This window comes from Bos mutus, chromosome 28, assembly GCF_027580195.1.
Source record: "Bos mutus isolate GX-2022 chromosome 28, NWIPB_WYAK_1.1, whole genome shotgun sequence".
In the NCBI taxonomy this organism is placed as follows: Eukaryota; Metazoa; Chordata; class Mammalia; order Artiodactyla; family Bovidae; genus Bos; species Bos mutus.
This window is the reverse complement of record NC_091644.1, coordinates 20893419-20916310: the sequence shown is the minus strand read 5'-3', so window position 1 is coordinate 20916310 and position 22892 is coordinate 20893419. Positions and strand designations below refer to the sequence as shown.

Genomic DNA, 22892 nt, shown 5'->3' with positions numbered 1-22892 from the left:
ATAAAATAGAAAGAAAGAAACAGAACAACAGAGACTACCCAATCTGAACAACAGAAAGAAAACAGACTAAAAAAAAAAAAAAACAACAACAAAAAAAGAATAGTGTCAGGGTCCTGTAGGACCATTAACAAAAAATCTAACATTTACAATAACAGAGTCCCAGAAGGGAAAGGAGAAAGCAGATGGAACTGAAAAAAATATGTGAAGAAATAATGGCTGAAGTTTTTCCAAATCTGACAAACATAAGCCTAAGAATTGAAGAAGCTGACCAAAGGTGAAATAGCATAAATCCAAAGACAGAATCTTCAGAGTAATTAGAAGAACAATGATTCATTCTACTTTTCATCAGAAATTATGAAGACCAGAAGAAAGCAGTACAATATTTTCAAGTCCTGAAAGAAAATAACTGTCAACTCAGAATTCTGAAACTACCCTTCAAAATCAAAAAGTTGAAATCAAGACCTCAGATGACAGAAAACTAAGGAAGTTTGCTGCCAACAGACCTACCCTAGAAGAATGGCTAAATGAACTTCTTCAGACACAAAGGAAAACTTGGAGCATCATAAAGGAAGAAAGAACAATAGAAAGTTTTCTAAATTATGTTTAATGGTTGAAGCACAAATTATATCACTGTCTGATGTGATTCTCAATATTATATAGGGGAAATATTTAAGCAAATTATATTGTAAAAAGGAGAGTGCAAAAAGGTCTAAGTGGAAGTAAGGCTTCCACATTTCCCTCAAAGTAGTAAAATGTTGATATCAGTAGTGAAAAGTTGCAAATACATAATACAATGTCCAGAATAACCACTTTTAAAAATCTATACAAAGAGATACAATTAAAAATACTACAGATAAATCAAAAAGGAATTCTAAATAATGTTCAAGTAACCCATGAGAAGGCAGGAAAAATTAAATACAGGAATGAAAACGGAAAAAATAAAACAGTAGATTTAAGCTCTAATATATCAACAATTACACTAAATGCAAATGGGCTAAATATATCATTAAGAGAGAGATTGGCAGAATGGATAAAAAACATGCACTGTAGGAAACTTACTTCAAATATAATGAAACAGATTAGGCTGAAAGTAAAAAGACAGAAGATGTACATAACATTGATCTTTTGTTTACTACATGAAAACATTAGTTAGAAGAAAGCAGGAGTGGCTATGTTAATATGAGATATAGTAGATTTCAGAGCAAATAAAATTTCCAGAGACAAAAAAGGAACATTATAAAATGATAAAAAGGTCAATTCACCAAGAAGACAAAGAAATGCTATATGTGTAGGCACCAAACAGATTTCTAGAATACAAAAGGCCAAAATTGATAGAACTGAAGGTAGAGATACACAAATCCACAATAATAGTTGGGATATTTCAACAAATCCTCTCTTGATAATTGACAGAACCACTAGACAGAATCATCAAGAATAGAAAAGAACACCTCAACCAATGGATTTTTTTAAATTAATTTTTATTGGAATATAGTTGTTTTTTAAGCAATGGATTTAAAGGTAGCTTAACAAGTAATAGACCATACCTGGTAAGTGATATTGCTTAATGATATTACACATGGACTGCATAGTCCATGGGGTCACAAAGAGTTGGACACGACTGAGCGACCTGCACTTTTTCAAACATAATGTATAACAATTTTCTATTGCTGTTTTAATAATAAAAGTGATACATATTTCTTGGGGTAAAAAAGTACTGATCTAAAAAAGTAAAAAGTAATTTTACTTTTACTCAATTTGCCATTACTGTCAATTTGCCATTATTCCCTTGAGATAATCATTTTCCATCATCTGTATTCTTTTTTTTTTTTTTTTTTTTTTTTTGTGTGGCATAGTTCCTCGACTGGGATAAAATCCAAGCTCACTGCAGTGGAAGCATGGAGTCTTAATCATTGGACCGCCAGGGAAGTCCCCAGAATCTATATTCTTAAAACTTTTCTTCACGTAAATACACACCTATGCAGTTTTAATTTTATAAAAAATGGGATAAAACTTCACCTACAGCTTGTTTTTTTGGCATCTTTCCTAGCTGGTAATATGTAGATCTATCATATGAAGTACTAATAAAAATATTCTCAGAAAACATCATGTTCTTTGATAATATAAACTCCATGGAGTTACAAAGGTCTATTATACTCAGTATTTAGAAACATAATGGCCATCAGATTAATGCTGAACAACCATAAAGAATAAAACTCTCCGTGAGCAAGAAGATAGCAAGACGGTTGAAAGTAACTCTATAAACAATAAAGGGAGCAAAAACATAAGTCTTATCACAACTGTGCTTTCTAGTTTTGTTTTGGTTTTTTTTTTTTTTTTTGAAGGAAAACTCTACAATCTAGCCAGCATCGTTAAATAAATGAAAACACAGGTTTTCTTCCATTGCATGCAAAAAAAGGTGGAGGAAAAGAGGGGGAAATTATATTAACACGAGTATTTATTTCCAAGTAAAATACTCACAGCTGTTTCTCCTTTTGGGAGATTTGTTTCTGCAGACTGTCGAATTTACTCTGATACTCTTGTAGATATTTCTTGTCCTCATCTTCAATTTCCATTTGCGCCTTCTCTGCTTGCTGCAATCTGGTGTAATTCAAATCAACTTTGGGTAAAACTGAGGCTAGAACTAGGGTGTAAAAGGGTGAAGAAGACAAATAAAAGAAAAACGGGGAAATAGAAACATTTCTAAATGAAAACAAAGTTTGGGGAAAAACTCACAAACTCAAACGTGAAAGAGCCACACAATGTCTAGAAATTGTTTTGTGATTTTTTTCAATATAATACATAATATGCCCAGAATACTATCTTCAAATTTGCTTTATTTCTTGTTCGTAATTAACAATGCAAAGCGATATAGCCTTTACCACTTATGTAAAGCATAAGGAGTTAATTTTCAAAGTATAATACGTGCATTACTGCCTTTTTACAAAACCATGAAAAGTACAGTACTTATGTCTACACTAGGTGAAGAAGCCACATTGTTATATATTATGTTAGGATGTGTATGCCAGGAATCAAGTGTGCTACAAGGCCAAGAGCAAAGACCTGCGATTGCTTCAAATTACAGCCAAGTCCTCCCTATAGAATCTTTATGCACTTCCTAGAGTATGCCAATGCTATGTGTGTGTATATGTATGTGTTTTAGGATGCAAAAGAATTTAGTACTAGTTGGCAACATTTGCTAGAGATCATTGTTGCTCCTCATCACTGAATTTTTAAAATTAGCTTAAAATGTAGATTTTTTTTTTCTCCTTTTATTTATGTCATTGCTTCTCCTTGTGCTCAGCTCCACTCCCTGTCTCCTACGGCCATCTAGGATTTCTTAGATTTAACATCACTAATTGTATAAGAAAACATCTCCCAAGAATTCAAGGGACATTAAGTCCTTGAAGGGAATATCTAAGAGAAATTTCTGTTCAACTAGCCAAAAAAGTTACCTCTTTTCTTCTTTAAAATCCATGCCCATGGGGCAACCCTCACACAATCCAAAAATATAAAGGCCACTTTCAAAGAAAAGAGGGTAACATTCAAGTTATCTCTAAATCTAAAATATTAAAACGGGGAGACGGGATACCCAAGCTTTTCTCAAAGGGTACAGAAATGAAAAAAAAGTCAAAATGAGGTAGGCCGTGAAGTTGTGCTATTATAGAAGAGGGCTAAGAGGAACTGGAAAGTCAAGGAGCTAAAGCGTAAGATGACGGCCAATCTGAGTTATAAACTACTTTAAAACGTACTCAAAAATCAGTAAAGGGGCTAGTAAATAAAGAGTGGGCCAATGGGGGAAAAAACTGTGCCAACACATTGTGAAACCAAAGGATAACTTATTAAACAATTTTTATATTTTTCATCAAAAAGTAGCTAAAAAGATAAAACTGCATTTGAAAATTCTGACCTCCAAAGGGTCAATACTCAAATAAGCCCTTGTGCACAAGGTTTGAGGAATGTGTTTTTGGAAATCCAAGTGCACCCACTCTGCTTTATGGCAATGTACTACCACAGCAGCTGATCAAAAAGTGTACAGGGTTCCTTTCAGAATACATAATAGCGTAAATTATTTTTCGATTTAATATATTATAAAAATGTTGATTCTCTTTCAGTCTGTTTAAATACAAGTGGTTTTCAGAAAGATATATCTTTGACCAGCTTATACTGGTCCTGAGTGTCACTGCTGGCACATTTCACCAATGACATTGCAATTGTTCTAGTTTGAGTTAACAAATCATTGTCACTTCATAATGGAATGGACAGAAATCAAAGACAGAAAAAGGTAATAAAGATGTCCAAAATGTAAAAATGGGGATAAAGAAAACAAAAAAGAAAAAAGAAGAAAGAGGATGTCAATAAAAGAATATTCATGTCAATAAAGCATTAATAGTTATGTTTTTCATAAGTAGATTCAAAGAAAGCAATGATAAGACATATGTTGACACCAACATGACAGGTCAATGGAAATACATTACATTTTCCAACAATAAAAGTGAAAAATGCCAATATAAAACAATTCAATTTAAACAAAATTATTTCTTGGGTGGGGTTGAGGGGCCTAGCTCAAAGAAACACAACTAAACTGCCAACTCAGAAAGCTTGCTTTCAGATAAGAGATGGTGAATGACAAGGGATATGACGATCTATACGCATGGAAATCAATCAGGGATAATTCAATCATGGATTTTGTTCGTTTTTCACTTTTTCGAGGTTTTGTTTGTGTATTTGTCCTATGTAATACAATTAAACCATATAAAATTGCCAATATTAGGCCTTTCTAAAAAGTCTGCAAAATGGCAAAGACAAATGAATCAGGCTAATATAAAGCAACTTGATTCCATGCAACAACCAAAACAAAAAAAGGCAAAATTCTGCTGGGCTTTAAAAAAAAAGTCCTAATCTAAATTTTCCTAATGGTCTTTGTGGCAGGTGTCAGAGTTGAATAAAGAAAAGGGGGGACAGAGAAAGTAAAAAAGAAACTAAGATTGGAAATGCTGTACCTTTGTTCCAGCTGCCTCATGGCTGCAGTAATTTTACTGGTTTTTTCTTCCAGTCGGGCAATTATTTCATTTTTTTCCTTCAAACCATCTTCAGAACCCTATTTAGAAAAAACTTAAAAGCTACAGTGGCTTTGAATTTTTTAAACCCAAATATGTATAAGCTTTGTATACCATTTTGCAATGGGATTGTTATTTTGAAACGACCAGCCTTTATTTACAGATTAAAATATTCCTAGATGCACCCCTAAGTTCACAGTAGCACTATTCACAATAGCCAAAACATAGAAATAACCCAAATGTCCACTGAAAGATGAATGGATAAAGATGTGGTATATTTATACAGTGGAATACGGCTTGGCCATCAAAAAAAGAATGAAACAATGCCATTTGCAACAACGTGGATACAACTAGAGACTATCATACTAAGTGAAGTCAGTCAGAAAGAGAAAGACAAATACCATGTTCTCTCTTACATGTAGAATATAAAATATGGCACAAATGAACATATCTATGGAACAGACTCACAGACATAGAGGACATACTTTTCACTGCCATGTGTGTGGGTGGAGGAGATGGACAGGGTGTCTGGGGTTAGTAAATGCAAACTATTACACATCGAATGGATAAACAACAAAGCCCTCTGCATAGCACAGGGGACTATATTCAATATCCTGGGATAAATTATAATGGAAAAGAATATAAACAACAATGTATATGTGTAAATGAGTCACTTTGCTATAGAGCAGAAATTAACACAACATAGTAGATCAACTATACTTCAGTTAAAAAACAATAAATTAAAAATAAAATACTTCTAGATCTAAAGCAGTACTACTATTAGTCTTCATTTAAAGTGTAATAAAGGGGGAATTCCCTGGCAGTCCAGCGGTTAAGACTCCGAGCTTTCACTGCTGAGAACATGGGTTCAGTTCCTGGTTGGGGAACTAAGATCCCATAAATCATGCAGTGCAGTCAAGAAAAAGATACATTAATAATAAAGGGAATAAAAACCCTCAACCTTCAATGTTTTCAGAGATGCCAGAATAAACTCTTGGAAAATACACTGATTTTTTCAAATTAAATTGTAAAAGGCTTTTGGCAACATGTCTACTTAACAGCAACATCACTTTATCAGAAAACTCATAACAATTACAGTGAAGCATTTCAATCAAAATTAAATCTCTCTCAGGACTATATTGTGCAAAGAAATTTTTAAAAATGTCTTGCATATTTTGATTAAATTTTCCCAAAAGATTTAATCTTCATCTGTTAACCTGTCTACATCAAGAAACAAATTCGGGTGATTTTTGTCTGTTCTTTGGCATTATTACATTTCTTCAGCTTCCATTTAGGAAAAAAGCCACTGATTTTTACTAATAAAATGGCACAATTACAATGAATTCATCTCTTCAAAATCAAACCCTTCATACAAATATTCGTTCTTAATTCATATAACAAGAAATTCCAAGATTTTAAGAATATTCCTTACCTGCAACTTCTGATACGTTTCTATGTTAATTGCTTTAACTTCCTCCAGTTGTTGTCGAAGGCCTATCAGAGTATCTTGTTTCTCATGGATATCTTTCTCCAACAACTTCATGGCAAGTTCAATCTCATGTTTCATACTAACTTGTACTGCCAGCTCATTCTCCACATCCTGCAATTCAACACAGCCTCAACTCACACACTGTTTCAGGATGTCAAAGTCAGATACACAACAGTTTAATTAGACCAAGAATCACTATGCAGACTACTGCTTTTGAGTTATAAGCCCCATTAAACGAAATCAGCTAGGCCCTATAACAACGTTCTATATTTTCAAAGGCACATTTTGTTAAATGAAAGCATTTTACAAATCTATTAATTATCACTATTCTACTGGCTCAAGAATTATAGACTTTTAAGCCTCATAAACTCAGTATTAATTTTCCCTAAAGAAACGACATAGTCCACATAAGGCCAGAGGTAAGTCAAAAACACCATTTCACAAAGTTTTATTTCTTTTCTTAAAGAATTTTATATCAGAGGATCTTAAGACAAATGTTTCTCGACTCTCTTTTTGACCGGGGTTGGTTACACAGGTATTTATAATCCATCAAGCTACAAACCTGTATTTTTCTGCTGATATTTCATAACCTAAAAGGTTAAAAAATAAGTTAACTTTAAATAAGATTTTACTGTTTTGATATTGATATCTGAATACATCACTATTTTCTGTAATGCTGGTCACAATGCACTATTTCACAAACTGACTATAACACTGTTTAAAAACACTGCTTATAAAAGACACAGTGGGAGTTTAAAAAGTTAGAAGGAATTAAGGGAATGAGATTGTTATCTCACGCCAAGGAAGGTCTGATAGAGATTTTAACCAGTGCTTATGGGTAAATTATTATCATTTTTGCTAATGTAACTGTAATGCAACCTACTTGTCTTAACTGAGATTCATCTCGAAGCTGCCTTCTGGCTTCATTATACATTTCATCTAGCCCTTGCCTGGAATGCTTATATGTTTGAAGCTCAGTTTCCACATCTACTTTGGTAACCTAGGACAAAAACATAAAATGTTTTACTCTATATGGAGTGTGTTGCCATGCCTTCCCCAGGGGATCTTCCCAACCCAGGGATCGAACCCAAGTCTCTTATCTTATGACTCCTTCACTGGCAGGTGGGTTCTTTACCACTAGTGCCATCTGATAAATCCATTCTATAATCACTTCTATTAGTTAATACAGCACAGAAATATCCAGTCTATGCAAAAGCCCCCAAAGTGGCTATTTCTGATGCAAGTCAATCTGTTTGTAATCAGTCTATACTTACCTCTAGGTGCTGCTGTGTTTTCATTAAAATCAATTTATTTTCACTTCGTAATTGATGATTTTCTTCTTGGAGTTTAATGATATTATTCTTTGCTATCGCTAACTAAAAATAAAATGAGGAATAAAAAAGGATTTTAAACATTTTTATTTATACTCGCTTTACAGTTTATGTTCATGGCTATTCACAACAGAAGATAAAATTCTAAAACTTGTAAAATGTCTCTCACATCTACAGAAATTTTCATAAGAAAAATGCTATTATCCCAAGATACCAACTAAAGAAACTCTATTTCTATTTCCTTTTGTTAGCCAAATCGTATGTCAGCTGAAACATATTGTTTATATGACTTACAATATGTCCTGAATACAAAGCGCATGAGTAAGCATATGAAGAATTATAGGCTAAACAATAAGACAACTGTTTATATGTTAAACAATAAGACTGTAAAGACTTGTGCAAAGACAACAACATCTATAAGGAAAGTTGTGCTATAATTGAAAATGTAATACAGACATTCATGATAACCAAACAGGGCAACCTTGTGAAATATGGGCACACTGAGTGATCATCACAAATATAAGACAGCTCTCACCACCAGAGTTAAATATGAATGAAATTAAATACGAATGACTAAGTAAGTGACTTGGCTCTGAAGCCTAAAAGGAAAAAAGGGATTCTAGGAGAGGAAAACAGAAACCAATCCCCAATGTTGGCTTGCAAATAAATTTCTAAAAACTTTGTCAGAAATGCAATTTGAACTTCACAGTGCCCCTATGGTCAAGAAGAGGCAAAACTAGTGAGCAGCTCTCTCCAATGGTCCCAATCTATCACACTATCAAATGGTCCTAAACTACCACAATGAAAACTCATGCAAACAATCACGTGCTTCCTGGTTTGGGACAAGTGGGTCAGTTCTAAAAGAATGTGGATTCTAATTAACATGGAAAACAGAATTCATAGTTCTAATACATATTTCTTCCTGGAGCCTAAGTAACTCTGACAACGGAAACCAATCCTATGGTTAAGTGAAAGTCACTCAGTCATGTCCGACTCTTTTTGACCCCATGGACATAGCCCACCAGGCTCCTCTGTCTGTAGAATTTTCCAGGCAAGAGTAGGTAGCCATTTCCTTCTCCAGGGGAATCCCAACCAAGGGATCGAACCTGTGTCTCCCATATTGCAGGCAGATTCTCTACTGTCTGAGCTACTAGGGAAGCCCCTGTGGTAATTCTGTGGCTAGGCCGTTTTTGTTGTTTTTTTTTAAATCTCAAAAGCAACGTGGCGTGTGTGTGCTCAGTTGTATCCAACTCTTTGCGACCCCATGGACTGCAGCCCACCAGGCTCCTCTGTCCAAGGGATTTCCCAGGCAAGAATAATGGAGTGGGTTGCCATTTCCTTCTTCAAGGGATCTTCCTGACCCAGGAATCAAACCCACATCTGTCTTGCATCTCCTGCATTGAGCTACCTGCGAAGCCCATAGATAGCCAATGGGAATTTGCTCTTTGGCTCAGGAAACTCAAACAGGGACTCTGTATTAACCTAGAGGGGTGGGATGGGGAGGGAGGTTCTTAAGGGAGGGGATATATGTATACCAATGACTGATTCATGTTGAGGTTTGACAGAAAACAACAAAATTCTGTAAAGCAAATATCCTTCAATTAAAAGATAAATAAATTTTAAAAAAAAGAGAGAGAGAGATGTGAGGGAGTTCCTTGGTTGCCTAGTGGTTAGGACTCTGCACTGTCACTGCGTGGCACTGGCTCGAACCCTGGTCGGGGAACTGAGATCCTGCAAGATGTATGGCATGACCAGAACATTTTTTTAAAAGTTAAAACAAAAAAGCTGAGATACATTTCTGACTTGTGACCGTTAAACAGCTACTTTGACAATGCAGAAAACCAGAGTACATCAGATGAGTTTCACACATGGGAGGCTAGAGAAAGGGTGGACATGATCATGGAGTGATGCTTGTAAGGAAAAGTAATCTGAATATGGGAACAAGGGGGACAGGATCATTTTAATGGCAATTTCTAACTATAGGTGATTCCACTATTTAAATATAGGTCATCCAAGTCGAGAAATGAGATTTACAGTTTATTTATAGAAGAGTTTGTATGCATTGCATTGGGGAGCTCATTTCTAGAAGTTGGGTATCTCAATAATTCACAGATTCACCTGAGGACTTGCCCGAGAATAATATGTGGTTTCTCTAGAACTTATGATGATCAATTACAAGTATTTCATCATAATGATGAAAATGTGTTTGTGTGTGTGCTCACACATGTGCACGTGCTTAGCGCATTCATACTTAAAATGGAAAAAGATCGCCAATACTAGGTCCTTGGAAGACAATCATCCATGGCTGGGTTACAATACCTCTTCAATCAGCTTAGTATTTGACTTTTCTAATGAGTCAACTCTTGAATGGAGACTGCTGACTGTGCTGCTGAAATTGATAAAGAAAAACTCATTCAGAATCACACAAACTCACAAAGGCAAGAAAAAATTTGTTATCTTGGACTCATCATGTTGACTGACATGCACCAACTGCCTTGTCTGAATTTTTTATTGCCACACTTACACATGAAGTCCTCTAAAGTAGGAAAAATTAATTTTTGAATCACCAAAATGACATAAACTTTCACCCTACCTAGCCTTTTTGCTCGAAGGTAGAGTGATAAGTCTGAAATTCTATTTTCAAATGTCTCTGAAGATTCTATTTAAAAATATAACTCTCATTTTCTGCTGAAAATCAATTATTTCAAATAATTTTCTGTATTCTTAATTTCCATTCACTCTCTATCCCCTCAACCCCTTTTCAAATGCTTATAAAAAAGGAATAGGGTTAAGATGACCTAAAAGGGGAAAAAAAAACTTAAGACAATATCCAAAATGTATTAAGTATCTATGTGTCCATAATACTTACTTCAGTTGTCTATTTAATTCTTCAACATAATTCTTCTGGTCTAATATTGCAGCAATTTGAACATTCCTAGAGGAGGGGGGAAAGCAGCTTTTAGTTAATTGGAAAAGAATCTACTGGGTGGCCAAAAAAACAAACAAACAAGAAATACACAAAAGGTCTAAATCATCTAAAACTGTTGTGAAACCATAACGGAAAACATTTCAGTTCAGTTAAGTTGTTCAATTATGTCCAATTCTTCGCGATCCCATGGACTGCAGCATACCAGGCTTCCCTGTCCAACATTATCTTGCCTTTCAAATAAAATTCAACAATCTTTATAATCAAATAGCAGTAAGCTATAAACTAAAAAACTATTAACCTTTGTTAAATAAATTACATGCTAATATTAAACAATACCATTAGTATATTTTTAAGTTTTTTGCATTTATTTTTTAAGAAATATATTTGACATATGAAGTGTAAATTTAAAGTATACAACATGTTAATCTAATACATTTATATACTGTGATGGACTGCCATTGTAGCAATAATTAGCACCTCTCATATTACATAATTATCTTTTCTCTTTAGTAGACCAAATAAGTTTATTTTAAACACAAGTCTTAAACTAGTATTTGTAAGTTTATGAATAATAAACTTATATCTCTTTTATCACATAAATGAGAGCTGACAATTAAAATGGGTCTCTGGGGAATTCCCTGGCAGTTCAGTGGTTAGGATTCTACATTCCCACTGCCAAGAGCCTGGGTTTGATACCTGGTTGGGGAACTAAAATCCCATAAGCCTTGAAGCACAACCAAAAAATAAATAAATAAATAAAATGAGTCTCTGAACTAATGGTATGACCAAAAGTCATACTTCAGACTAAAATACAGTATGTGAAATAACTTAAGAAAATCATACCTTTCTTTATTTCCAATATCTTCTTCATTCTTTAAATACATTGAAAAATCAATCACTCCAACCTGAAATAAATAAAGTTATTTCTTAGAGCAGAAATACTAGAAGTACCTCCAAAATGCAACTGATTTTCCCCCTTAATTTTTCTTTAGTGTTTAATAGCACTGTTTACACCTGGATCAAAGAGGAAGAGTACAAAATGAAAATACTGTGCCTTTGGCACCAGTCATTTTCACTTACTTGTGAATCTAAATCCTCTCCCTTTACACACAGATTAGCATCTATCACATTCAGGCCAACCAGCAGCCCAACAATTACTGCTCCTTCTTCTTCCATCATTAGTGCATGATACTCATAGAATTCACTGTGAAAATTAAAATAATAAAAATTGTAAATTTATTTCAAAAACTAACTTGTAAAATCTCAATACCTTGTAACAAGCATGGAACCAATATTAAGTGAGGTATCTTAAAATTAGCCTTTCTATACACAAACGGTCCGTCTAGTCAAGGCTATGGTTTTTCCAGTGGTCATGTATGGATGTGAGAGTTGGACTGTGAAGAAAGCTGAGCGCTGAAGAATTGATGCTTTTGAACTGTGGTGTTGGAGAAGACTCTTGAGAGTCCCTTGGACTGCAAGGAGATCCAACCAGTCCGTTCTGAAGGAGATCAGCCCTGGGATTTCTTTGGAAGGAATGATGCTAAAGCTGAAACTCCAGTACTTTGGCCACCTCATGCGAAGAGTTGCTGGGAGGGATTAGGGGCAGGAGGAGAAGGGGACGACAAAGGATGAGATGGCTGGATGGCATCACTGACTCGATGGACGTGAGTCTGAGTGAACTCTGGGAGTTGGTAATGGACGGGGAGGCCTGGAGTCAAGAGTAAAATAAAAAATGACCAGATTCTCCAGAACATCACAGAGGCACTCTGAGAGAATAAGGCCGAATGGAGGGGCTGCCATAGGCCCACTCCTTCTGAAAACTAGTCTCCTTGCTTTGAAAGTCTGTCTTAAACATTTGTCCTTCCATTTAAATAGACAGTTTAAAAATACCCACAATACAGCCAAAGCAGTGGTTCGCATATTCAAGATCTAAAAAGAAACCTCTTCAATTAAAGCCCCAAATTTCAATACAAATTTCCATTCATAGAATTAACTGTAACTTAAAAAATTAAAAATTAAAAATATGACAAATTTCCACCTTATTGGCCAATAAAAATCTTACAGTATTCATTTTTCAGGCTAGTTCTTGATCTATGTTATGTCCCCACCGTGGTTTTCTATCTCATTTTTCTCCTTTTATTTTATGCCATCACGATGTGTTTTGTGTGTCTTTTCATACTACATCTTCTATCCTTTTTGGAAGACAGGATATAAATGAAATAAAAAATGAAAATGAACATGATTTAATGGTAATTACCTCAAGAGATCCCTTTGTATAATTAAGCAACGCAGGTAATCAGCCATTTTTTTCTGCATGAGGGCTAATCGAAGCCACGCTCTTGCACGACCCAGGGGGGTCCTGAAAAGCAAAACCAAATGGTCAGAAAACAGTCTCTGCCCAAAGATTATAGACTACATCTCCTACCTTTGTTGAGACACACATTAATAATGAGAAAAGGCAATTAATCATGGTTTTACCTTTGTTTCTAGAGCTTTAAGTCAGTTCTTTGATCATGCAAACCAATCCCTAAGAGCTATTTAAGTCTCTAAGGTAAACCTGAACCTACAGGACATCTAGGTACCACTTCATGCCTTTAAAGAAATGACTCTCTAAACAGGGAGGATATTTCTACAAGATATATTTTGTCAGAATAGGCTTACCCCTCTAAACATGATTATGCAAAATCCATCAGTAAAGGCAGTATGATGCCCTCAAAAAATAACTAGCCTTGTATCTGAATTTTAAAAAGCATAACAATGCTAAGAAGGTATCTAGTTGCTAATTAGAATCATTAGGCTGCTTGCTGTTTTTCAAATGTTTCTTTAACCCAGTTGTCCTTTAGAACATTAAATCTCTCTAACATGGAGGCCTGCTGGGAACAAAACTAATACAACAAATATGTCTGAAAGGTTGTGGCCCAGGGCCATTTTTGCTGGCTATAAGCAGGGTCTCAGACCAGAGGGAGCGCACAGCTCTTCTTAAAACTGAAGGTGTTTGTGCTCAAGATGAAAGTTAATTCTATCTAGGCAAGAGATGTACTGATGTGTACCAGGTAAAAAAACAAACAAACAAAAAAAAACACAAGCCACAGTATCTCCTCATGGCAAACTGAACAAAACCAGCTGGAGAAGATAATCCATGCTCATGGAACAGCGGCATGACCTATGCCAAATTCTGAAGCCACCGTCCTGCTAAGGTCCTGTAACAGGGACAGAATACTAGGGGACTGTAAATAGAAAAAATATGGTAGACCGCAGTAAGTTAATGATTACTCAGGAAAGCAGGTTTGCTTAACCACAAAACTATGCAGCAGAAGCAAGAGACGTGCCCCTAAACAATAAAACAACGGTGGCGTGAGACTCACATACTGCCCGGTGAGCTCAGTATGTTAATGATCCCCAGGACATGCTCTCTGCACACATTAAAAAAAAAAAAAAAGGTAATTTGTGGACCTAGCTTGACGACATAGACTTAAGAAAACTCCCCTGCTGAACCTGGAGGAGGAACTAATGATGGAAGCATGATGTCTCCTGAAGAAAGACAAAGGTCTTCACCCCCCTGCCCCCTTTTCCTTTGATTATAAAACTGTAACCTAATAAGTTCTCGGGCACAGTATTTCTCATTCACTTGTAAGACTCACAAGTGTCCTATTCTAATAAATCACTCTGCCTCTTGAATTCCTTTTCTGTGCTGAGACATGAAGGACTATGGTACTGGAGCTCTTCAGAGCCTGTGAAAGGACACCAGACGGTTTCAATTGAAGACAAAATTCATGTGATGTTATACCTCTCAAGGACTTAAACTCATTGAAAATAAAAGTGTGGGTGTATTCTCCTGCTAAAAAAAAAATAAATCTCATATCTCTCTTATCCAAGTTATCATTTAGTAAATTAAAACCAAGACTTACAGAGTATGAATGACTTTTTAAAGAGAAATACATCACTCACACTTTTATATTTTCTTATGCAGAAAACTTTTTGTCAGGTAATGTGGGAAAAAACTTAATTGTCACTTCTAACAGCTAACATATTTCTTCTGCTTAGCATTTTAATGAACACTATTCTCCAGAAAATACTTTTTACTTTTGCAGAGTCTGGCTTTTTAAAAACAACATGAACATGTATTTTCATATTAAAATAAAAAGCAATTCTTCCATTTCTGGAGTTTAAATTCCCTTTTCCTCTTTAAAAACTGTGCCTGTGCTCAATCACTCAGGGGTGTCAGACTCTGAGATCTCATGGACTATAGCCCACCAAGCTCCTCTGTCCATGGAATTTTCCATAGACGAATACTAGAGTGTGGGCTCTTTCCAAACCAGGAGTCAAACCCACATCTCTTGCACTGGCAGGCATTTTTTTTTTTTTTTTTACCATTGGGCCACCTGGGAAGCCCTGTTAAAAACTGTGATACCTTATACACCACTGAGAGGAATATGAAGTGTGAACATCACTTGCTATTTAATTCTAAAACCTGGGTTTAAATCCTGGCTCTGCCATTTTTTAAAAAATAACTTGACTGATTGACTTAGGCTGTGCTGGGTCTTCATTGCTTCGGGCGGGTTTTCTCTCGTTTTGGTGAGCAGGGGCTACTCTTGGTTGTGGTATGCAGGCTTCTCCATGCGGTGGCTTCTCTTACTGTGGAGCACAGGCTCCAGGCACTCGGACTTCAGTAGCTGCAGCTCCCGGGCTCTAGAAGTGGGTTCTAGAGCACAGGCTCAGTAGTTGTGGCACTCAGGCTTAGCTGTTCTATGGCATGTGGAATCTTCCCAGACTAGGGAAAGAACCTGAGTCCCCTGTATTGTCAGATAGATTCTTATCCACTGCACCACAGGGAAATCTGTGGCTCTGCCACTTATAATTTCTTTGATCTTTACTTTTCACATCTATATAATTATTAATAAACTCTACTCTAAGAATGATTTAAGCACTAAATGAGATAATTCATGTAAAAGTTATCGTATTACCCTGATACACTGCCATTTATTTTGAGCACTCAAGTATAACTTGCAAACATTTGGATGATGTAACAACAGAAAACATTACCATATTCCCAAAACCCTAAATCGTAAAGCTAAGAGAAAGCAGACTTAAAGAAAGTAGGGAAAACCACTAGACCATTCAGATCAGATCAGATCAGTTGCTCAGTCGTGTCCGACTCTTTGCAACCCCATGAATTGCAGCACAGCAGGCCTCCCTGTCCATCACCAACTCCCAGAGTTCACTCAGAATCACGTCCATCGAGTCAGTGATGCGATACAACCACCTCATCCTCTTTCATCCCCTTCTCCTCCTGCCCCTAATCCCTCCCAGCATCAGAGTCTTTTCCAATGAGTCAACTCTTCGCATGAGGTGGCCAAAGTACTGGAGTTTCAGCTTTAGCATCATTCCTTCCAAAGAAATCCCAGGGCTGATCTCCTTCAGAATGGACTGGTTGGATCTCCTTGCAGTCCAAGGGACTCTTAAGAGTCTTCTCCAACACCACAGTTCAAAAGCATCAATTCTTTGGTGCTCAGCCTTCTTCACAGTCCAACTCTCACATCCATACATGACCACTGGAAAAACCATAGCCTTGACTAGACGAACCTTTGTTGGCAAAGTAATGTCTCTGCTTTTGAATATGCAATCTAGGTTGGTCATAACTTTCCTTCCAAGGAGTAAGCGTCTTTTAATTTCATGGCTGCAGTCATCATCTGCAGTGATTTTGGAGCCCAGAAAAATAAAGTCTGACACTGTTTCCACTGTTTCCCCATCTATTTCCCATGAAGTGATAGGACCAGATGCCATGATCTTCGTTTTCTGAATGCTGAGCTTTAAGCCAACTTTTTCACTCTCCACTATCACTTACATCAAGAGGCTTTTTAGTTCCTCTTCAGACCATTCAGATATGACCTAAATCAAATCCCTTACGATTATACAGTGGAAGTGACAAATAGATTCATAGAATTAGATCTGATAGACAGAGTGCCTGAAGAATATGGACAGAGGTTGGTGACACTGTATAGGAGACAGGGATCAAGACTATCCCCAAGAAAAAGAAATGCAAAAAAGCAAAATGGCTGTCTGAGGGGACCTTACAAATACCCGTGAAAAGAAGAGAAGTGAAAAGCAAAGGAGAAAAGGAAAGATATACCCATTTGAATGCAGAGTTCCAAAGAATAGCAAGGAGAGATAAGAAAGCCTTCCTCAGTGATCAGTGCAAGAAAATAGGAGGAAAACAATAGAATGGGAAAGACTAGAGATCTCTTCAAGAAAATTGGAAATACCAAGGGAACATTGCATGCAAAGATGGCACAATAACGGACAGAAATGGTACGGATATACAAAAGCAGAAGATATTACGAAGAGGTGCAAAAATACACAGAACTATACAAAAAAGATCTTCACGACCCAGATAATCAGTATGGTATGATCACTCACCTAGAACCAGACATCCTAGAATGAGAAGTCAAGTGGACCTTAGGAAGCATCACTACAAACAAAGCTAGTGGAGGTGATGGAATTCCAATGGAGCTATTTCAAATCCTGAAAGATGATGCTGTGAAAGTGCTGCACTCAACATGCCAGCAAATTTGGAAAACTCAGCAGTGGCCACAGGACTGGAAAAGGTCAGTTTTCATTCCAATCCTAAAGAAAGGCAATGCCAAAGAATGCTCAAACTACCGCACAATTGCTCTCATCTCACATGCTAGTAAAGTAATGCTCAAAATTCTCCAAGCCAGGCTTCAGCAATATGTGAACCATGAACTCCCAGATGTTCAATCTGGTTTTAGAAAAGGCAGAGGAACCAGAGATCAAATTGCCAACATCCGCTGGATCATTGAAAAAGGAAGAGAGTTCCAGAAAAACATCTATTTCTGCTTTATTGACTATGCCAAAGCCTTTGACTGTGGATCACATCAAACTGTGGAAAATTCTTAAAAAGATGGGAATACCAGACCACCTGACCTGCCTCTTGAGAAATCTGTATGCAGGTCAGGAAGCAACAGTTAGAACTGGACATGAAACAACAAACTGGTTCCAAATAGGAAAAGGAGTACGTCAAGGCTGTATACTGTCACCCTGGTTATTTAATTTATATGCAGAGTACATCATGAGAAACGCTGGGCTGGAGGAAGCACAAGTGGAATCAAGACTGCTGGGAGAAATAACAATAACCTCAGATATGCAGATGACACCACCCTTATGGCAGAAAGCGAAGAACTAAAGAGCCTCTTGATGAAAGTGAAAGAGCAGAGTGAAAAAGTTGGCTTAAAGCTCAACATTCAGAAAACTAAGATCATGGCATCCAGTCCCATCACTTCATGGGAAATAGATGGGGAAACAGCGGAAACAGTGGCTGACTTGATTTTTGGGGGCTCCAAAACCACTGCAGATGCTGACTGCAGCCATGAAATTAAAAGAAGCTTGCTCCTTGGAAGAAAAGTTATGACCAACCTGAAAGTGAAACTGAAAGTGAAGTCGCTCAGTCGTGTCCGACTCTGAGACCCTATGGACTGTAGCCTATGAGGCTCCTCCGTCCATGGGATTTTCCAGGCAAGAATGCTGGAGTGGACTGCCATTTCCTTCTCCAGGGGATCTTCCCAACCCAGGAATCGAACCTGGGTCTCCCGCATTGCGGGCAGACACTTTACCGTCTGAGCCACCAGAGAAGCCCACCTATTAAAAAGTAGAGACATTACTTTGACAACAAAGGTCTGTCTAATTAAGGCTATGGTTTTTCCAGTAGTCATGTATGGACGTGAGAGTTGGACTATAAGAAAGCTGAGCACCGAAGAATTGACGGTTTTGAACTGTGGTGTTGGAGAAGATTCTTGAGAGTCCCTTGGACTGCAAGGAGATCCAACCAGTCCATCCTAAAGGAAATCAGTCCTGAATATTCATTGGAAGGACTGATGCTGAAGCTGAAACTCCAATACTTTGGCCACCTGATGCAAAGAGCTGACTCATTTGAAAAGACCCTGATGCTGGGAAAGATGGAAGGCGGGAGGAGAAGGAGACGACAGAGGATGAGATGGTTGGATGGCATCACCGACTCAATGGACATGAGTTTGAGTAAGCTCCGGGAGTTGGTGATGGACAGGGAGGCCTGGTGTGCTGCAGTCCATGGGGTTGCAAAGAGTCAGACACGACTGAGCGACTGAACTGAACTGAACTGAAGAGAAAGCAAACTGATAAATCTGACAAAAAATGGTAAGCATTTTTTCTAAAAAAGTTATCTCTTTCACAAGAATTAAGATAATTAAAGGAAGCTCTTATATCTTAATCATACCCTGAAGAACATAAGAACCCAGGCTTAACAACAAAAAACCTGCAAAAACTTTTCAACATTCATGAGTTACTAGCTATAACATTCAGCTTTTAAGACATTTCATATACAGTTTCTCCTCAGTATTGGGACCCCCTCGGATACCCAAATCCATGGATACTCAAGTCCCTCTTATAAAATAGCATAGTATTTGTGTATTACCTATGCACATTCTCCCATACATTCTAAATCATCTCTAGATTATTTATAATACTTAATACAATGTAAATACTATGTAAAGAATTGCCCACATGTGACAAATTCAAGTTTTGCTTTTTGGAACTTTCTAGAAAATCTCTTTTTCAAACAGTTTTGATCCAAAGTTGGTCAAATCCACAGATGCAGAACCTACAGATATTAAGGGCCCACTCTACCTTCATCTGGTCAATCAGGCAGGTGATATTATAGATCCCAATTTTCACAACAAGAGAAGTAATTTGCCCAAGTCTTGTGGTATATAAATGGCTTATTGGTGAATTCAAATCTCCTGAGCCTCTGTCCTGGATTTAACCTAAATAGTACTGATGGCCTACTACTGCAAACTAGCTTTAGACTCAGGAAACAGAACTGCGTAATTGATACACCCTATCTTAAAAGAACTTCCCTATTTCCTGCAATGCAATGCAGAATTTAAGTAAGTGGTACAACACAGGAGTGATTACAGTGATAAGAATATAAAAGAAAGAGCACTTAATTCTTATTGAAGGGGCTAAGAAAAATTTCATAAAGGAAATAAAATTTGAACTGATTAATAGTAAACAGAATTTTATTAGAGAATGCAAGAAGGCTACATAAGGCAGAGAGAATATAATAAACTAGAGTGTGAGGTACTTTTAAGGAACAGTAAATACAGGTCTACGGTTAGGGATGAACAAGTAATAGGATTACTTACTTAAGACCAGGTAAATCCCGGACACTAGCTCCTATTTCCTCTGCTTCTGGGTATAGCTTCTCCACCAGTTCCAAAGGGCCCCAGATAGTTTTGTTATAACTTAGAAATGATTTTCTCACTTTAAAAAGAAAATATAATAAATGCATACAACTTAAACATGCAAAACTGTAGTAACTTCTTGTTCAATATTTAGTTTCAACATTTCTAACGTAACGTAGTTTTTCAGACAGCCTTTCCTCTCTTGTCACTATATAGCCCGACTGAACAGAAGCCTGTTTCTCAGGATTCTGATATTTTCCTTATCAGAAATATGCATCTTGGCCATTCTTCCACATCAGAAATATGCAAGTAGGCAATTAAAGTAAAAAACAACGAGGCTCATTCTTTACCAGTACCAAAATAAGACTGGTGGCCCTAGTTGGTTGATCTTTACCAATTTATTAAATAAACCAAAGACAAATAGTTATTTTACTTTTAAACACAAAAAAATTGCAACTTTACTTTTCCTTTTATTTGTTTCTAAGATTTGGGTAATATAAAACCATGAAATCACTATGTTTCTTTCTTAATACTGACCAAATCTCCTGTAAATTCAGTACTCTTATGATACGCACCACCCAACAAGATAGGTAATTTTTCTTTGGGAAGAAAAATCAATCAGCACAAAGTCGCTTTACAATGATTCATAAAAATACGCATTTGACTATTAGAATATGCCTCATGATATTTTGTGAAGTAAAGGAAAATAAATTCAGAAAAGAGTTTAAAATGTAACTACTTGGGCCATCATTTGGCAAATTCAATTTTAGCCAGTTGGAGGAAAATAAAGATCTACGTCACTATTTTTTTTTAATAGAAAGGAAGTTTTTCAAAACACAAATTTAAACTCAAGGCCTAAGATAAGATTGTCAACTTCCTTATGTTTTAAAAGAAGTACTCAGAGAGTGGGACTATGAAGAGTTGGCAAAAATGTGGGGAAAGAAACACAGTCACTGTTGTTTGATCAATGAAGTCTTTATAGACAGAAGTTGCCTCTATCCTTTGACCCAGATATTCGACTCCAAGGAGTCCTAATGAAACCATAGCATTTGTACACGTGTACAAATGTATAAATCCAAAGATGTCCTTACAGCACAATTTTAATAATAAAAACTGGAAGTAACCTAAGTGTACATTGAGGACAGTAGTAAAATAAGTCATGGTATGCATATATAATGAAATATTATACATTATGTATATTATACATATGCTATGAAGGCAATGGCACCCCACTCCAGTACTCTTGCCTGGAAAATCCATGGACAGGGGAGCCTGGTAGGCTGCAGTCCATGGGGTCGCTAAGAGTCGGACATGATTGAGCGACTTCACTTTCACTTTTCTCTTTCATGCATTGGAGAAGGAAATGGCAACCCACTCCAGTATTCTTGCCTGGAGAATCCCAGGGATGGCGGAGCCTGGTGGGCTGCCGTCTATGGGGTCACACAGAGTTGGACACGACTGAAATGACTTAGCATTAGCATTAGCATGAAATATTCTACATATACTATGAAATACTATACATATACTATGAAATATTATACATATACTATGAAATATTATACATATACTATGAAATATTATTGACTATTATCATCATTTTCAGGGAGTACTCACATTTCTACAATAACCCAATCCAGAGGACAATTTTTCTAGACATGTTTTCCACGCACTGCTGCTGCTGCTGCTAAGTCGCGTCAGTCGTCTCCGACTCTGTGCGACCGCATAGACGGCAGCCCAACAGGCTCCTCTGTCCCTGGGATTCTCCAGGCAAGAACAGTGGAGTGGGTTGCCATTTCCTTCTCCAATGCATGAAAGTGTAAAGTGAAAGTGAAGTCGCTCAGTTGTGTCCGACTCTTAGCAACCCCATGGACTGTAGCCCACCAGGCTCCTCCATCCATGGGATTCTCCAGGCAAGAGTACTGGAGTGGGGTGCCGTTGCCTTCTCCGATGCACTAAGGAGGTTTATATTTCAACAATCAAGTGTTTTATTGTATTTGTTGAAGAGAGCACTGCTGCTGCTGCTGCTAAGTTGCTTCAGTCGTGTCGGACTCTGTGCGACCCCATAGACGGCAGCCCACCAGGCTCCCCCGTCCCTGGGATTCTCCAGGCAAGAATACTGGAGTGGGTTGCCATTTCCTTCTCCAATGCATGAAAGTGAAAAGTGAAAGTGAAGTCACTCACTCGTGCCTGACTCTTAGCAATCCCATGGACTGGAGCCTACCAGGCTCCTCCGTCCATGGGATTTTCCAGGCAAGAGTACTGGAGTGGGGTGCCATTGCCTTCTCCGGAAGAGAGCACAAACTAGTAATAATAGTTCATACCAGCATTATCAAGCTTAAATTTTTCTAAATAACTCTATAGTTGTTCTAAAATGGAAAAAAATAAAAAAAAATAAAATGGAAAAAAGTTCAGAGTATGCTGAGAAAATAATTTAAATCAAATACACGTTTTACAAAACACTAAGGATTTTCTGAAGACCACCCATGAGGAAACATAAAGCAGTAGGGTATTTTCTCCAAAAACCAACCCACCCAGCATTTTTAAAGTGACAGTAATTATGGCCTCAAAAAAAAAAAATTACATTTTTAAGGATGTTTAAGATGGGAGGGGGGCCGCTCCAAAGTTGATTTTTTAAAAATTTTCCAGTACCTTTAAGACCATGTTTCAGACAATGTTCCATAACAACGAAGAACTGCTGCAAGGGGGGATAATCAGAATCCAAAGTGCGGCCAAAACTTAGAGCAGATTCAATGAGTCCTTTGATACTGAGTTTAGCCATGTTTAACAAGTTTGCTCTCTCTACAGCTGTGGGGTCTTTTGTAGCTGAAAGCACAAGAAAGGAGTCCAACA

The 22892-nt window shown here is 37.0% G+C and overlaps 1 protein-coding gene across 6 annotated transcripts in view; it reads right to left on the bottom strand.

Annotated features, from left to right (window-relative positions):
• RUFY2 (RUN and FYVE domain containing 2) overlaps positions 1 to 22892 on the bottom strand; it is a 44873-nt gene that overhangs the window by 19807 nt on the left and 2174 nt on the right. For 3 of the 6 annotated variants that reach the window (XM_070364657.1, XM_070364659.1, XM_005907319.3), the window contains exons 2-13: positions 22692 to 22865; positions 20004 to 20121; positions 13064 to 13165; positions 11887 to 12010; positions 11650 to 11711; positions 10747 to 10812; positions 10197 to 10266; positions 7821 to 7922; positions 7430 to 7546; positions 6490 to 6657; positions 5001 to 5098; positions 2479 to 2598 (exon numbers count right to left, since the gene is read on the bottom strand). In XM_070364657.1, coding sequence (XP_070220758.1) covers positions 2479 to 2598; positions 5001 to 5098; positions 6490 to 6657; positions 7430 to 7546; positions 7821 to 7922; positions 10197 to 10266; positions 10747 to 10812; positions 11650 to 11711; positions 11887 to 12010; positions 13064 to 13165; positions 20004 to 20121; positions 22692 to 22865 — 1321 coding nt within the window. Of the gene's footprint in view, positions 1 to 2478; positions 2642 to 2677; positions 4244 to 5000; positions 5099 to 6489; positions 6658 to 7429; positions 7547 to 7820; positions 7923 to 10196; positions 10267 to 10746; positions 10813 to 11649; positions 11712 to 11886; positions 12011 to 13063; positions 13166 to 20003; positions 20122 to 22691; positions 22866 to 22892 lie in introns of those variants that run through there. The other 3 variants (XM_070364658.1, XM_070364661.1, XM_070364660.1) reach the window with 3 other exon arrangements.